Genomic DNA, 16698 nt, shown 5'->3' on the forward strand with positions numbered 1-16698 from the left:
TCCATTAAAACATTTGAAACGTATAAACAAGAAAAAGCAATATATTACGCGTTATGTAAAATTACTAAAATGGAAAGTTGATGGTAATTTTATTTATATTATTCTAGTCAGACTCTCCTAATTTCAGAAAAACAAAATTACCTACGTGTTTTTCTATTCGTTCTATTCGCATTCACAATTGTAAATCCAATTATTAATTAATGTTTACGCAATATTTGTATGTTACATCTACTTATTCTTATCACTGACATTGTGTAACGTTATAGTAACTAAAAATATAAAAAAAAATCAATTGCATTTGTAAAACTCAACAAATAGTGTAAATATTATTTATTATTTAACTTCGTTAGTTTATAATAAAATGTTACCAAGTGTCGGCTGTGTCTCCATTTATTTATCGCACCAGATAATTAATGATTTTAATTGATGCAGGCAACTCAATTCACGCGCATTTAAATTAAAACAGTACGGAAACAGCCAACTCGAAACTTTTATTCGATTCTCGTTCGATCCTCAAATTATCAGGAGTGAAATTATTTATTATCTTTATTACAAATTTCCTAGAACTAATTTTTAACAATCGTACTATTATGGTTAGCATACATTTTAGATCGCATAGTGTGTCTGCTACTGTTTACTTAGCAACGTTTCGTTGACTTTCACAATTTCAGAAAAATATTGCGAAATGGATTTTCACTGTTGACGCACTTTGACTTTTTTTTAATCGTATTCAAATGTCAATGTTCCGTATCTAAGAAATAAGATTCAAATGAATCAATTTAGAAACAAAATGTGAACATTATAATTAACATCAATAAAAATAATTAACATCATCGGAAATGTTAATAGACCTGATGACCGAGCACTTCGATAATTTAAAGAGAAAACAATTATTTTAATTATTAAGAACAAATAATAACGAATAATATTAATTGCATTCCGGTTATTATCCCGAGATCGCGTGATTCGCGTCTAGTTTGAGATAAAGAAAACCTGATTGAGTCGAAAATATTAATTGCGAGTTTATTAATAAAATAAGAAATTGCTATTACTCAATATCAATGTGCTAATGGGTGCAATTATTGATAACTGCAATTATCTACACAAATTATTCGTGTTTTCTTCTCCCCGCCACAACCGCAAGATGAAAACGTATAAGTGTTTAAGTTGTTTTTTGGAATTTAGTACACACTATACTCTCTCCATTCGAAGACCAACAAACGTAGAAACGTTTAGGTAAGTTGTAAAATTATTTATTCATGAGTTCAGAGAAATCTTTACAATCCGTTTATATACAGTGGAAACTCGCATAACGAGTTTAATCCGTTCCAAAATTTCCGGATATTTACTCGTATGTTGAATATATATAATGTGTACACAAGTTTTAAAAATCATGTAGCAGGCGCAAAATCTTCTCATCGTCGCTCATTAAGCGAGTAATTTTTCTTACAATTCATTTTGCTTGTTAAGCGAGGTTCCACTGTATTTGCAAAGTTAGTTTATTATTTTATTCTTGCGGATATTGTTAAGTTTTTCTAACTCATTTTTAAAGGTCTTTTAATTTGCTTTAAATATCTGTTTGCTGTGGTAATGGATATTATGTGTTGTAACTAGGTGAAGCCTGTATTCGTAACCTTGCATACCCTACGTTTTTCTTATATAACGATGATCGGATTGTTGCTGGTGATTTTACTTGCGATTGTGACGACCGTCCGCATCGCGAAGATCCTCTGGTCGAGACGTGCCCTCTACAAGATATCCAAGCAACTGAACGGGCCGAGACCGTCACTGCCCTTGATCGGAAATGCTCTCATTTTCGCCGGAGACACCAGCCGTGAGTTGTAATTTGATGTTGCGCACGAATCCTTTAGTCTTCGCAATCAAATCTGTACAATTACAAAGCAAAAAAAAATATTACACATACATTCAATTGAATAATATTTAAATTTAACTTATTCGCAGTACATTTCGAGCGCATCCGATCATGCATCAACGCTTATCCGCACCCGATGAGACTCTGGCTCGGTCCCAATCTGCTACTGGTTTTCTCCGATGTCAATCACGTCGAAGTAAGAAAGAGTTTGCAGAATCTTGATGATCGTTGTGATTTACCGCTCACATTTTCAGAAAATCCTCTCCACAACCAAGATGACGCACAAGAGCGACCTTTACGACATCATGAAGTATTACGTTGGTAACGGTCTCATCACCAATTCAGGTAACCTCGATCCAAATCCAATTCAATATCCGAAATGATTAGCATCGTTTCTGTAGGGCCGCAGTGGAAGCACGATCGCAGGATACTGCTGCCGCTCTTCAACACGAACTTCCTTAAGACATCCTTCGACTCGATGCAAGAGCACAGTGTGAGTTTCGTTCGAGCGTTCGAGAAGTTCGTCGGCAAAGGTTACTCGGACATCCATCACGAGGTGCACTGCCTCAACTTCGACATTATCGGAGGCAAGATTGTTTCTTTTTCTCTCCAAAAAATAATAATAAATAAATTGTTGTTTAACATTTTGCAGAGATCATCTGCGGCGTTAAATTGGACACCATAAATGGCTCCAACCTGGACGTCCTTCACGCAATGGAAGAGTACGATGCGTTTAAACCTGCAAACATAATTCGTTATAAATGTATTCTTTTCTTAGTATTTACGATAACATTTTCTCTCAAATGGTGAAGCCGTGGATCCACAGCAAAATCGCGTTCGATTTGTCGCGTTACAAGAAGGAACGGTCGAAGATCATGACGACCATCAGGCATATGGTAATGAACACCATCGAAAAGTCGAAGGAAAGAGTTAAAGCCGATCCGGAGATGTTAGACGGAAGCGATAATTTCGTGCCGATCATCGATCAAATACACATGTTACCAGACGTTCAATTGAATTCCGACCATAAACTACTTTCCGATCATATTATGACACTATTCGCAGCGGTAAGTTCAATTACAATAATCACGCGTGTTTTCGTACAATCAATTTACTTGACTTATTGATGTTTTTCCAAGCAAAACATTGAAATAAACAAATTACAAATTAATTGTGCAAACTTTGATTTCAGAGCGAAGATACAACAACCATAACACTCTGTACAACATGCATGTGCTTCGGGATGTATCCCGAATATCAGGTAATCAAATCGAACTAACTTCTTCTTTTACTTTTTTTTCTTTACTGTAATTTGTTTTTTTTTTTTAGAAAATTGCAGCTCAGGAGGTTCGCAGAGTTTTCGGCGATAAACCGAGAGCCGTCACTTACGAGGATCTGTCGGAATTGAAGTATTTGGAGATGTGCATCAAGGATTGCCTTCGTCTGGCGACGATAGCTCCGATCATTTTACGCAAATGCACGGAGGATTTCGAAATCGACAAATGGACGATACCGCAGGGCGCTAACGTTCTCCTACCGATCTTCGAGATCCATCGGGATCCCGCACAATGGCAGGTACCGCTGCACTTCTATCCCGATCATTTCTTACCGGAAAACGTAGCCAAAAGACATCCGTACGCCTATCTGCCATTCAGCATGGGACCAAGAGGTTGCATTGGTAAAGCGCTCGCTCTGCAGATGCTGAAAATCGAGTTGGCCAATCTGCTGCAGCACTATCAGTTCGAGTGTGACGGAAAATTCCCGGATATCCGGTTGAGGAACGACATCTCGGTGCGGCCGATCGACGGCTACAAAGTTAAGGTCTTCAAGCGGATATGGGACTGAACAGCTGAAACTAAACTTAATTTAAATTATTTAATAACATGTAACTTTTGTACTAAAACATAAATAATACATTTGTTTGCATACGTTTATCAATTTGTTGTAGCCTTTTCCATCCACCAAAATATCTTTACTAGACTTTCGTGCATTAGTTGAGGTGAAGGTTTTCACTTTTCGTGACTTATCATATTGATGGATGACAAATTTGTCAACGTAATGTCAATGACTTACTGTAGTCAGGGCGGCATTATTGGATCTAGATCTTGGACCTGATTACGTAACAATTCTGAATAAAATTTTACTTTGAAAAAGCGACGTCATCGTATATATGTTTTTTATATTTTTACTTATAACAGCAAATTCATTATCGAGCAACCAAATTAAAACTAAATAAAACGTATGTACTTATGTAGTTGTAACGTTTTTTAAACATCAGTGTATTTACATTTACATTTTTGCTCATACCTCGAAAAGTAAGCACGACAAATTCATTATCAAGCAAACAAATTAAAAAAAAAAAACTAGAAAAATCGTTCTTAAAGAGGATTGTGATGTCGATAGTCATTTAAGTGAATCCGGTTTAGGTGATTAAGTAGATGAATTAAGTATTGTTTTTCTACTTTAGAAAATAGAACACAATTTAACATAAACGATGACATGCATGCAATCTGATAATTGGATGCGGTTTGAAAATGTTTTGCACGTTGCGTGTGTCGTGTCGGCAATTGGCAATTTCAAACAATCAGCGCCAATGACGAAATTGGCTCGATTTCTTCTACAACTACTCCAATTTTGCATTTCCTTTCATAAGCATTAAGAAAAAATCCAAAATATTGAGACAATTGATGATTTCGAGATTTCGAATATTTCAGATAACGATACCGAAACAATGCGTTTCAGATATAATAAATTGTGTATTATATACATGCAATTGCACGTTTTAAATAAATAATGTATTAAGTGCAATTAGTTGCCAATTTGTTGATGATCAGCTTTGAATCAATCTACGATAAAATAGTACAACTACTATTATAATCATCTCTGTCTATAGTTTATCCAGCCGATATTTGCTTAGTTACAGCGGCGGGGGAAACCCTTATCAACTGTAACCAATAAACAAAAACAAAGTACGGACGTTTCCAATACAAGTGTATATATATATAAGATGTCCGAGTGGCAAACTGCAATCGTTGTTTGCTCGTGTTCGCAGATTGATGCGCAATCGAAGAGAATATTCAAAATAATAAATAATCATGTGGGATTTGGTAGCGCTTTTCGCGCTTTTGGTGTTCTTGATCAGATACTATTTGAAAAATACTTACAATTACTGGGAGAAGAGGAAAGTTCCATGCCCAACACCCAAATACATCTTCGGCACGCTGTACGATTCGATCGTGATGAAGAAATCTTTGGCGCAGATCTATTACGAACTCTACAAGTAAGTAGAATTACCCAACAACAATACTGCAACTTCTTCTGTCACATCATGACAAACGCAAAATTTGTTTTAAGACTTTGTTTATATCATGACACTCTTGACATTTATATTTTATATATTATATTGTGAACACACACAAATTTTTGACACTTTGAAATGTGTCACAGTACACTGGATTTTACTATTTTCTTGTGAATATGACTAAATTTTCAATATATAACACATTTAACAGTGTGCTGTTAAGAATTGCAATAATTAATTTAATTTTAATTGACGTTATCATCGCAGCAAGGCGTTGACTGAAGAGATATGTAATTTGTTGATTGCCAAGGAAACAACATCGTTTTTTTTTACAGACGTTTATTTTTCCATAAAATTTTGTTTTATGTAATAATGTAATTGTTTCTTTGTGGATGATAATAGTAATTAATAATAATTATGTTAAATACATGTATTTTATTAATTTTTGTTTGGCATAGAAAAGTATAGGTCTGCGCAAGGTTTCAAACGTATCGTAAACAAATTGAAAACAATGCAATTTTTAATAATTTAATTATAATAGAGTTGGAGATAATTTAATTACTTCTTTGCGTTGTTAAAATTTCGAAATTGGTTTATTGATAAAATTATTATGAAATTGATACATTGAAACGATTTGTAAATCAATCGATTACTGTTAATATCTCTGCTTAGACGTTGCTAATCAGTTGCATAATTACGAGGTTTTGCAAATGGATAAGTTTGTTTCGTAAACTGATTTTCGATTGTGCGCTTTCAGCCAATACCCGGACAGCAATTACGTCGGTTTCTACAAGTTCTTCAAGCCGGGAGTGGTGATCCGCAACCCGGAGATCATCAGAGACATCGTCATCAAGGAGTTCAGCTCCTTCCACGATAATGATTTCTATTTAAGCGAACACGACGATTTCATCTTTGGAAATAATCCGTTCGTTCTTCGCGGTCCCAAATGGAAGGTGGTGAGGAGTCAGCTGAGTCCGAGCTTCACCAGCGGAAAGGTCTGTCTTTTTTTTCTGTTGCTTTTGCGAGAACAGTTTCTTGACTGTTGATTAAATTAGGTGAAGAATATGGCACCGCACGTCATCGTTAATGGAAAGAAGATGTTGAAGTACATTGAAGAAACGTGCACCAATGACGTCGCCTGCTTGGAGATGAAGGATTTAGCGACGCGATTCACTAGTGAGAACGTCGCCAGTTGCGCCTTCGGCCTCGAGGGAAACTCCTTCATCGATCCCGACGCCAAATTCAAGGTGATCGGAAGACAACTCACCGAACCTTCCTTCATCAGCGGCTTGAAGATGGTCCTCATCATGGCCGTTCCGATGATGGCCAAAGTATTCAGAGTCAAGTAAGTTAATTTCACTAATCAGTTGTTTATATAACAACACAAGTCAATAACTAGAAATGTCACATTTCGTTCAAGTTTCGCTGAAAGTCATGTTATTACCAAAAATTGCGATAGACGTAAGTAAAAGACATTAATGATCTTAAGTAATTTTCAATAAATTCTAAGATAATTTTAAAGTTTAATCAAATTTTTTAAATTGTATTTTCTTTTTGATAGGTTTTTCACGGATGATGTGACAGCTTTCCTGAAGAACATCGTCGTGGAGACGTTGAAATACCGCAAAGATAACGGGATCTTTCGCAACGATTTCCTCGACTTCATGACTACTCTGAGGGCGAAGATCAACAACGAGAAGGAATTCAACGAGAACGAAATCACTGCTCACGCTGGTGGTTTCTTCATCGATGGATACGAGACGAGCGCCATCGTCATCTCTTACGCTCTATACGAGATGGCCGCAAACCCGGAGGAACAGGAACGTCTGAAGGCGAACATAGATGAAGTTCTGGAAAAGTACAACGGCGAGTTGACCTACGAGGCCATACAAGAGATGGAATATTTGGATCTGGTGCTTAAAGGTAGACGTCATCTCATGATAACATTTCGATAAACTCCACTGCTCGATAATGTTTAATTGCAATAATCTAAAATTTTCCTATTTTTTTTTGTATTTTGCGCAGAGAGTCTCAGGAAGAACGTGCCGCTGATGGCGCTGTCCAAGATGTGCACGAGACCCTTCAAACTTCCCCCGGCTCGAGAGGGTGGACCAGAGGTCGTTCTGCAGCCCGGTATGCCGGTCATCATACCCGCCTGGGCTCTGCACGTAGATGAGAAGTACTACCCGGAACCGGACAAATTCATACCGGAGAGATTCGCCGATATGGACGCTATTCCTAAGAACACGTACATGCCGTTCGGAGATGGTCCAAGGATGTGTCTGGGAATGAAGTTCGGGCAACTGCAGGCCAAAACCTCTTTGGCCACCATCATCAGAGACTACCGCCTGGAGGTGGACAAGACTCAAACGTCAGAACCTCTTGAAATGGATCCGAGGTTCTTCATGCGCTCGGCCCGTAACGGCATATGGATCAAGTTGAACAAGCGAAAACCTTAGCCTAATAATATGTAGTTAATATCTAGTCTAAACATAAGCGAGTCTATAAATAGAATTAGAATATAATGTAATTTCAAGTATTATTATATATACATATATAATTGCGCGTAAAATAAACACGAAACTGGAACGAGATAATTCGAAGGTGTTCGCTATTTCTACACATCCATATAAAAACAACGAACGTACCCTACACGTAACCATAGAAACAATGGTATTCCTGAAGCTGTTCTTAATCTTAGCCTTCTTGCTTTACGCGTACGCAGACCGTAAGTCAAATTACATTTATTCAAAAATTAATTACTAAAAACTATTTGCAAAAGTGATCCCAAATGCGGAGCTCAAAGCGAACGTCCACAATTCCCTGACGCAAGCCGGGAAGTTGGCTCTCGTTCAGCTGGTCAACATTCTCTTGGAGCTGGTGAAGGTCTTGGATCAACTGTACGCAGTCGGCAGCGGCGCCATCAATCAAACCCTCATTGCCCTCATCAACGCCATACAAAATCTGTAATCAACAGATTTACAAATAAACATACAACTTTGATATCTGCAAGCAATATTATGTCTCTTCTGCAATCTAAGTGTTTTCTTTCTAAAATTCATCACAAATAATTTGTGTGTGTATATGTGTTGTTTTTGTTTACTTTTCTTTATTTTTGTTATTTAATTGAGCGATAACTGTTTCAGTCAGATATTTTCCAGGCGACCTTTGACTCCTCGTAAGCGCCGAACGCGTGCATAATGTAAATAAACGTATTAATAATAATTCCTAAAATAAATCAATCAACATCGACCGACCAAAACATTGAATTTATTTGGTAATTTTATCTCTTGATTATGCAAGGAAAGAGCATGTGTACTAGTAGTACGTAATTATAAATTGAAACTTTGACAGTTATTACAAATGTCAGTTCAAAAAATTTGAAATGTCATTTTTTTAAATTTTCATTGCGTTATTACATTTCTCTTAACTATTGAATGTGCAATAAATAATAATTGATTGTTAATTATCTCCGAATCGCTTCATAATATCATATGTCATTCCTTATGACAGTTGATTCGTTAATTATGACAGTTTCGAATCTAACTTACAACGTAGAAATTATATAATTAAATAGAGATTTACTATATTCAGTGTAATTCATCTGACATAATTACTACGAACGTCAAACTGACAGTTGTTATATAACCTGTTAGAAGTGCAGAAATAGAACAAGAAACATACAAAATATTATAAGTATATATATATTATTATTTACTTCCTAATTGGATGCAAGTGAAAGAAAATCTTTTAAGCTTTTATAAACAAAGTTACGACCATGATTTATTTTTCGAAACAAACAAACGGCAATAAAAGATCGAATACCTGTGCAAATTATGCTGATGGCATTGAAAATGTTATATAAAATTTTAAAAAAGTACACGCAATATGATGTGGTCATCTTATCTGAAGGTAAATTTGATAAGAGTGAAAGCACACAAACGCATTTCGAGAATTACCAAAATCCGCTCAAGGAAAACAATCAGAGATAATTAAAATATGCTAAAATTTGTTGTATAAAAACGCGATGGAATGCCAGAAACGATGTACAGAAAGGTATTCAACTCATCCGAGAAAGTTAAACTCTTATCGCCATGGCAAAACTTTGTTTCCTTTTGGCCGCGCTCTTCGTGTTCTCGACCATCGCCTACGCACAGGCAGAACGTAAGTTCAATACAATTAAGTTTAATGCATATTTTGTAATAATAATTTTCATTTGTAGCCGTTCCATCCTTCGATCTGGCCAGATCGCAGAGATGGTTGATGGAGAAGAATGTGCGCGCCTCAGATGTGGAAAAAGTTCCGGAAACAACGGAAGTGACACCCGGTGAGTCGACTGAAACGGAAGAGACTGGGGGATTCCTACAATCCCTGAGGAAGGCAATCTTTTTCATTCCGAAGATGTTCCTCAATTCGGTCCTAAGAATGATCGAGGCAATGTTGAAATGGATGAATTAAGTGGACGATTAACGATGTAGTCACCAATCAATGAATCAATATACATGCTTCAAGTTAAACAACTTACATATTTCAATCTTTTGTTTTCGTTGTAACAATCCTCTCTGAAACCTGTCAAATATGTCAAAATCACTTATAATAAATTGTCAAGATCAATAAAGATTCTTTTTTTTTAAATAACCTTATTTTTACTGTCAAATGTTACACAAAAACAAATGCGGAAATTATTGATAATATCGCAGCAAGCATTAGATAAAGGCGATTGCATATATCAATAGTCCTTCGTGGATGATTGAAGAAACGCAGGTTATAAGAAACTTGACAATTTTCCTTCGCTATTTCTTTTCTTACTTTATTCATATTTATTCATATTATTTTTTTTTCTCTTTTCCTTCTCGAATTCCAAACAGAATGACCTTAATTCTGCGTTCACTTTTGCAATTTGCATCGCGACGGTGGAAATCAACGGAGTTTTGCAAATATATGTATAGGCGAATGGGGAAAAACGAAAATAATTTCACTTGTCGAGATAGAAAATCAAGCAGAAAAGAAAGAAAACAAACAAACAAGAAAGTTCGGTAATTTCGGTTGAACTAATACAAATAGAAGTAGGGAAATACAGAATTTATGAACGTAGTGCACTGTTAATTAATTCGTATCGAATTTGATTATATAATCGAATAGTTTATGTTCGCATTCCGCGCGAAACGCATGGACAAGATGAAAACTGTCGAGCTGCTCGTCCTGCTGATCACTGCTGTCATCCTTCCAACAACGATGGGAAAGCAGATTCCTCAAAAGAAAGGTAAGTTTTTCGAATTTCAAAATTTGATTAAAAGTTTCAAAAATTTTGTACACTCTTTAAGTGGCATTTGTATAATAAATCTAACTTGTATTTTGTGAAGTAGATTTAATGTACAATTACTTATTTTTCTTGGTATCAAATCTCATATCTTTTATTTGCAATTTTAAGAATAAATCAAATTATATTTATTCTCCAAATTTTATAATTATGTAACTTTAATATTTCCCTATAATTATTTTAAGCTACAAATGGTAATGACGTCCGTTGTTATCTGGGTTGTCATGGTTAAAGAGTTGTCAAAGTGAAATATGTAAAATTATGTAACGTTATAATATTTCCCTATAATAATTTTAAGCACCAAATGGCAATGGCGTTAGTTGTTATCTGAATTGTCATGGTTAAAGAGTTGTCAAAGTCAAATATGTCAAATTATGTAACATTAATATTTCCCTATAATAATTTTAAGCAACAAATGGTAATGACGTCCGTTGTTATCTGGGTTGTCTTGGTTAAAGAGTTTTGTCAAAATCAAATTTGTCAAATTATGTAACGTTATAATATTTCCCAATAATAATTTTAAGCAACAAATGGCAATTGCGTCAGTTGTTATGGGTTGTCATGGTTACAGAGTTGTCAAAGTCAAATATGTTAAATTATGTAACGTTAATATTTCCCTATAATAATTTTAAGCAACAAATGGCAATGACGTCCGTTGTTACCTGAGTTGTCTTGGTTAAAGAGTTTTGTCAAAATCAAATTTGTCAAATTATGTAACGTTATAATATTTCCCTATAATAATTTTAAGCAACAAATGGCAATGGCGTCAGTTGTTATGGGTTGCCATGGTTACAGAGTTGTCAAAGTCAAATATGTCAAATTATGTAACGTTAATATTTTCCTATAATAATTTTAAGCAAAAAATGGTAATGACGTCAGTTGTTATCTGGGTTGTCATGGTTAAAGATTTGTCAAAGTCAAATATGTCAAAGTCAAATATATTAAATATGTCAATGTCAAATATGTCAAAGTCAAATATGTTAAACTTAAATATTTTTTATTAAATTGTCTTAGGTTTGGCTGAGAGCGGTCCGGAGCTGATAAACTCGGAACTGTCCGAGCTGATACTCCATCAGCGTCAGATTCTGGACGACACGAATCTGACGGTTGTGGATCTGGTGAAGGGGACGTTGGGCAACATCGTCGCCTACTTTAAGAACTCCCTGGGGAAAGTGTACATCTTCTGGAGAGATTCGCTGACGAACGTCTTCTCCGTGGGCAGTCGACTCGGCAAGAACACGTTCACGATGCTCGGCTACGTGCCCCGTCTCATCTTCAGGTCGATAGTCGCGCTCATCCGTATCGCTCAGCTCACCTTCACCGCTCTGATAGACGGATGCGTGGGCCTCCTCGACGTCGCCAACAAAGTCTCCAAGTACAGCAAAGGCTATTACGAGACTATAGTGGCGATCATCGCGGAAATCCAGAGCGACAAAAACATGCTGTTAAAAGTATAAAACGAACAACAACAACAAAAAAAAACGTGTTTGATTTGCTTAATTCCACATTAAACAGACTTACAAATTTTTATCTTAATTCTAAACAAATAAACCGAAACGAAGGCGAAAACTAAATTCCAAATTTAATCAAGAACTAACATCATCATCATCACAATGAGTCTCACGAAATTCTTACTCCTCTGCACCGTCTCCATCATCTTAATACAAACCTCTTCAGTTTCATCAGGTAATCAAGAACACTAAATAAATCAATAATTAACACTGTTTAACTATTTCCAAAAGAAACCAGAGTAGGATCTGCACTAGATAAGGAGATTCAACCATTGAAAAGCGGATTATCAGGTGAAACACTACTTCATTTCAATTGACTTATTAACTAAATATTATTTTTTTCAGTTACTCCTGAAAACGTCTTCTCAGTCAGATCTAAATCGGGCAACGATGATAACTGCAACAAAACTGGAATAGTAAAGGTCACATTTTGGGAACTGCTGCTCATCATCTTCTCCAACGGCATCTCGATTCTCACGAGCGTCTTCACCGCAAACTTCTTAGCCGTCATCCCGAACGTTCTCAGAATCTTGCAAGGTTTCGTTCAATATTTCTTCGGAAAATAGCATAAACTTTACTACAATTACAATTTAACATAGTCTTAGTTACATTCTTCATTCTATACATTAACACTTAACGAAATTCATCGACAGTCATATTAATTTCTTAACTTTATGTACAAAGATAATAGTAAATAAATCGAAAAGTTTCGTAGTCAAAATATTAATATGTTTTACTTTAGAAACGTTTCTCTCTACAATAATGATATTTTAACTAAAGAAAAACTATGTAATGATTATATAAATTAGATAAATAAAAATTCCAAGAATTAATACGTTTATTTTTAATACTTTTACCCTGAATTAGTTTTAATTTTAATTTTAAACTTATTTTTTTAACTTTTTGTTTGAGTTTCGAACTCGCCACCTTCGTATTGCATCTTTTTTCTTTAACTACTTAGTAATTTTACTTAGCACTTAAGTGTCAGTTAACTACAACTTCATTAGCACGTCCGCGTTACAGGTTGCATAGATGGCATGATTTATTGCCGAGGAATGCTTTGGAATGCAATGCCATTGGTTTTTCTTGCGATCCAGTTAGAACACTTTCGATTTGAAGCGAAAACCAATCTGAGTAGATACATAACAAACAACTTGCGTTACATGTGCATCGAATAATCAAATGTTTTAATTTTAATTTTGATCGTAAGTTCTAAAATTTCAGGTAATTAAATTTCATTTACAAATTTAAATTTGATGCGCGGTAATTTTGTTTTGTTTTTATTTATGATGTAAACTTGAAGGAGAATGGGTTTTCTCTGGAAAATGTAAATATAGTAATTATTAGCTGAGACTTTAAACTCGTCTATGACTAAATTTTCTATTACAATAAAAAAAATTGAAACGCATTTTCCGATAATGGATTTTACTTGTATTTTCTTCAGTTTATCTTCAATTATGAATATTTAAATTCGTGTGTTTTTTTTGTTAAAGCGACAACAAAAAAAATAATCCAATCAATCGCCTAATTCTCAATTAGTAATCGCAGCGTGTACAAAACAAATGATTGTTTTCCATTTTAGCGTTTGTTTTCGTCCCACCGCCAACTGCAGCTTTTTCCCACCTTAGCCAATGCGTGGACTTTTTGTTCACCGTTCTTTTATTTATTTTTTATTTCCACGTCGTTTCGCCAATGGACCTTCGCGAACCGCGCAGTCTTTTCGACGCCTCGCAAACTGCACCAGCTAAACTAAACTAACAGTGCGTAACTTTTACTTTCATGCTCAATCGGCTACCTTCTTCTACTTCCATCTGCAGCAGGCGCTTAAATTAAGTTGCCAAAAGATGGTTTCGATAATGACGAATAGAGTGTCTCTTCTTTTGGTATTTGGACTTTTGATGGGAGCGACGTCGGGAAAACCGCAACTTCTCGCCGGACTTCTGAGCACAGTCTTCCAGCCGTTGGGTCGTGTCGTCAACGGCATTGCGGACACCACAGTTGGTAAGCGACGAAGAAGAGTTGACAAATCGTGCCGGCCCGACCGAAAACGTTTGTTACGCAAAATTTACGTTTTGAGCCTTGAAAATCGAATCGAAAACAGTATATAATATTAACAACGTTCGAATCGGTGAAATTTGAAAGAGAGTTTAAAGAGATCATACCGCACCGATTCCCACCGAGTTTCCTGGTGTTACGCAACACCAGAAAACCTTCCGAACCAATTAAAAACATCAATTAAGAGTCAATTGCGTAACACACGGAGGAAAAACGATCTTAATTGAAAAACTAATTTTCTTAAGATATTTGCTTCAATCGTTTCAGGGGTGGTCCGAGGAGGGTTTCAGCTTCTTAATGCAACCGTTTCCACGGTGATAACGAGCGCCGGTTCCGTCACCGACAGGATACGAAGGTTGCTCGAGGAGTTCAGGAAGAGGATGAACATCGGCATTCCCGAATTGGGTCTGCCCATACTCGATCCGCTCACCATCGATCGATTGGACATCGACTTCGAACACGAGGCTCTTTCGTAAGTGAACGATAACATTTAATCAATTAACTTTGTTCACTTGGTAACAAGAACAAAAATAAACAATTGCGTGGCAAGAACTTATGACAAAAAAAATTTAAACTAGTTGTATTTCTTGAAAAGTTTCACTTAAAACCGCGAAAGATCCTTCAAATATTTGTTGAAAAAAAGAATTAACAATAATAATACTAGAATTATCATTTTATAGTTTTACTAATTGAATTTCCTTGTTCGTTATATAAATGACATATTTACACAATTATTGTACACGGTTTTTACGTTAGTCACAAAACTTAGACTTTACACCCTTTCATACTTTATGATTTATTATTGTCATAAATTTGCATCTCTGTTCTGATTTGTAAAATCATAATAATTTCTTATGTCCATTTATTACAGAAAATTAAAAAATTAAAATTCTAATAAAAAAAATAATTAAATATCATAGTTGACAACAAAATCAATAAATGAAAAACTGACAATCAAAGCAAATCGATTTTAATGATAATTAATTAAACATCATTATTGACAGCAAATTAATTATAAAAAATGACATTTCATTTAAGTCCATTAATTAATTAAACTGTTTAAAGATAATTGTAGTAAATTGAGAATAGAATTGTGTAATATACTCAGAAAAGCAATTTAACACAAATTTACATTTAAAAACTAATATGTTTGCAGTTTTTTTTTTGTATGATAATTGCGTTCATTAATTTATATTTTATCATCTCGTGTTTTCTATTGTAACTCAATTTACATTTTAGTTAGTGCTACTTTTAGCATCTTTTTAGAGTAGTTTTTTAATATGAGATTATAATGAAAAGTGGATAATTGATGTAGATGATAGGAAATTTTAATTTGATGTTTTTTTAAAAGATTATTTTAATTATATAAGTAGTTGTAAGTGAAAATTGATAGTCAATAAATGATAATTGTTCTAGAATGAGTTTAGTAAGTTAATATTTGAATATATGTTGCAGTTTGCAATTTATTAATTTACTTTCAATGTGAAATCATAATGATCGAAGTAGGTGGAGGTCACAATTGACAGTAAATAAATGATAATTGCGTGAGAGTTTAGAACTAATTCAGTTAACTTGATAAGTAGTAAAGAGTGAAACAATGAAAGTGAAGTTAAATGAAGGATCTGCAACTTTCTCCCGTTTAGATTAGAAGTTTGCGTTCGATTTAATGGTGAGGTAACAAGAAGAAAAGAAAAGCGAAGGAAGTAAGAAAAATGTTATCTATAAGTCTCAATTAGTGAAGGCGTATAGTGTACGTATTTCGTTTCGAGTGGATGGTGATTGCCATTTAGGGGAATAAGCAGGGAAATGGCGTGCAGAGCGAAAAACCGTCGTCGCTCGGGCTTTCTAAATTTACCTCGAATGATATAATAATACGCGACAATCTGAAAAGAGGACGGAACAAAAAATCCGCGGCACGCGAACCGCAATTAACGAGTAGACATCAGCAAATAGGAAAGAACAAATTAAATGGAATTAAAGAGCTGTTCTGGCTGCACAAACATTCGACTCTCAAAGTCAAGGCGAAAAAGTTTTTACGTAATAATTCAACAATTATTATTGTACGTAGATTCATAAGATGAATGAATTTCGCATACGAATTGGTCGGTACGGAAACGCGCCGAAATCTCATTGGACGAACGATGATTGCACTTTTATTTTGTTTCGTTTCGAAGGTTGAAAGGCTTCCTGGAACATATCGAAATCAAGCATTTGTCTCGATTCAAATTGGATTACGTCGAGTACGATTTGAACAACATCCTCACCCTCAATCTGACGTTCCCGTTTTTGGATATACACGGCGATTACGATATAAAAGGATACTTTGGGAGCAGATACAGGATATACGGGAATGGTCCGTTCTGGTGAGAATGCTTCTTCCATCTAGTTGAATCAATGCTAACTATTGATAGATTTTGTTTTCATTTTCAAGGCTTAGGATATATCAACTGTCGGTGGGAACGGTCTCAGAATTGAGAAACGACGTGCGAAAACTTCCGGGAATCTCAGTGGAGAATCTGAGGATCAAAGTGAAATTGCAACGAATCGAGGTGAGAAACTGAAAGCATTTTACAAATTTGTATAAACATTTATAGTTCTTAGGACTCGCTTCGCTCGCTCATCTTATTTCTAAATTGGT

General features: G+C 35.2%; 5 protein-coding genes across 6 annotated transcripts in view; all 5 read left to right on the forward strand.

The window, feature by feature from the left end:
- Positions 1 to 1147: 1147 nt before the first annotated feature.
- Positions 1148 to 3997, forward strand: LOC108564892 (cytochrome P450 4C1-like). The gene is made up of 9 exons (XM_017924091.1): positions 1148 to 1236; positions 1615 to 1834; positions 1963 to 2069; positions 2128 to 2218; positions 2275 to 2460; positions 2526 to 2595; positions 2652 to 2940; positions 3066 to 3134; positions 3203 to 3997. The coding sequence occupies exons 2-9, from the start codon at positions 1666 to 1668 to the stop codon at positions 3716 to 3718; spliced, it is 1497 nt and encodes a 498-aa protein (XP_017779580.1). The 5' UTR covers positions 1148 to 1236; positions 1615 to 1665; the 3' UTR covers positions 3719 to 3997.
- An 885-nt stretch (positions 3998 to 4882) lies between these two features.
- On the forward strand, positions 4883 to 7771 carry LOC108564898 (probable cytochrome P450 6a23). Its single transcript, XM_017924098.1, has 5 exons — positions 4883 to 5153; positions 5932 to 6169; positions 6230 to 6519; positions 6736 to 7097; positions 7200 to 7771. The coding sequence occupies exons 1-5, from the start codon at positions 4969 to 4971 to the stop codon at positions 7631 to 7633; spliced, it is 1509 nt and encodes a 502-aa protein (XP_017779587.1). The 5' UTR covers positions 4883 to 4968; the 3' UTR covers positions 7634 to 7771.
- A 1209-nt stretch (positions 7772 to 8980) lies between these two features.
- LOC108564897 lies at positions 8981 to 9726 on the forward strand. Its single transcript, XM_017924097.1, has 2 exons — positions 8981 to 9338; positions 9397 to 9726. The coding sequence occupies exons 1-2, from the start codon at positions 9269 to 9271 to the stop codon at positions 9630 to 9632; spliced, it is 306 nt and encodes a 101-aa protein (XP_017779586.1). The 5' UTR covers positions 8981 to 9268; the 3' UTR covers positions 9633 to 9726.
- Positions 9727 to 10193: 467 nt separating this feature from the next.
- LOC108564896 lies at positions 10194 to 12652 on the forward strand. 2 transcript variants are annotated; one of them, XM_017924096.1, is made up of 4 exons: positions 10194 to 10437; positions 11509 to 12180; positions 12237 to 12296; positions 12351 to 12652. In XM_017924096.1, exons 1-2 carry the CDS (start codon positions 10320 to 10322, stop codon positions 11949 to 11951), a joined length of 561 nt encoding a protein of 186 aa, XP_017779585.1. In that variant the 5' UTR covers positions 10194 to 10319; the 3' UTR covers positions 11952 to 12180; positions 12237 to 12296; positions 12351 to 12652. The 2 variants fall into 2 exon arrangements, with proteins under 2 accessions (XP_017779585.1, XP_017779584.1); XM_017924095.1 differs by having other exon boundaries at positions 11509 to 12296.
- A 1015-nt stretch (positions 12653 to 13667) lies between these two features.
- Positions 13668 to 16698, forward strand: part of LOC108564893 — a 6147-nt gene continuing 3116 nt past the window's right edge. The window contains exons 1-5 of the mRNA XM_017924092.1: positions 13668 to 13765; positions 13823 to 14006; positions 14328 to 14532; positions 16235 to 16423; positions 16492 to 16609. Coding sequence (XP_017779581.1) covers positions 13850 to 14006; positions 14328 to 14532; positions 16235 to 16423; positions 16492 to 16609 — 669 coding nt within the window. The 5' untranslated portion in view covers positions 13668 to 13765; positions 13823 to 13849. The remainder of the gene's footprint in view (positions 13766 to 13822; positions 14007 to 14327; positions 14533 to 16234; positions 16424 to 16491; positions 16610 to 16698) is intronic.

The sequence above is a fragment of the Nicrophorus vespilloides genome, unplaced genomic scaffold (genome assembly GCF_001412225.1).
Source record: "Nicrophorus vespilloides isolate i.1.1-1 unplaced genomic scaffold, Nicve_v1.0, whole genome shotgun sequence".
Lineage (NCBI taxonomy): Eukaryota > Metazoa > Arthropoda > Insecta > Coleoptera > Silphidae > Nicrophorus > Nicrophorus vespilloides.

Coding starts and splice junctions, on each gene's coding strand:
- LOC108564892 (XM_017924091.1), top strand. CDS start 1,666: ATGATCGGATTGTTGCTGGTGATTTTACTTGCGATTGTGACGACCGTC. Junction 1,835..1,962: donor TTTCGCCGGAGACACCAGCC/GTGAGTTGTAAT, acceptor ACTTATTCGCAG/TACATTTCGAGCGCATCCGA. Junction 2,596..2,651: donor GTCCTTCACGCAATGGAAGA/GTACGATGCGTT, acceptor TTCTTTTCTTAG/TATTTACGATAACATTTTCT.
- LOC108564898 (XM_017924098.1), top strand. CDS start 4,969: ATGTGGGATTTGGTAGCGCTTTTCGCGCTTTTGGTGTTCTTGATCAGA. Junction 6,170..6,229: donor CGAGCTTCACCAGCGGAAAG/GTCTGTCTTTTT, acceptor TGATTAAATTAG/GTGAAGAATATGGCACCGCA. Junction 6,520..6,735: donor GCCAAAGTATTCAGAGTCAA/GTAAGTTAATTT, acceptor TCTTTTTGATAG/GTTTTTCACGGATGATGTGA.
- LOC108564897 (XM_017924097.1), top strand. CDS start 9,269: ATGGCAAAACTTTGTTTCCTTTTGGCCGCGCTCTTCGTGTTCTCGACC. Junction 9,339..9,396: donor CGCCTACGCACAGGCAGAAC/GTAAGTTCAATA, acceptor TTTCATTTGTAG/CCGTTCCATCCTTCGATCTG.
- LOC108564896 (XM_017924095.1), top strand. CDS start 10,320: ATGTTCGCATTCCGCGCGAAACGCATGGACAAGATGAAAACTGTCGAG. Junction 10,438..11,508: donor GCAGATTCCTCAAAAGAAAG/GTAAGTTTTTCG, acceptor AAATTGTCTTAG/GTTTGGCTGAGAGCGGTCCG.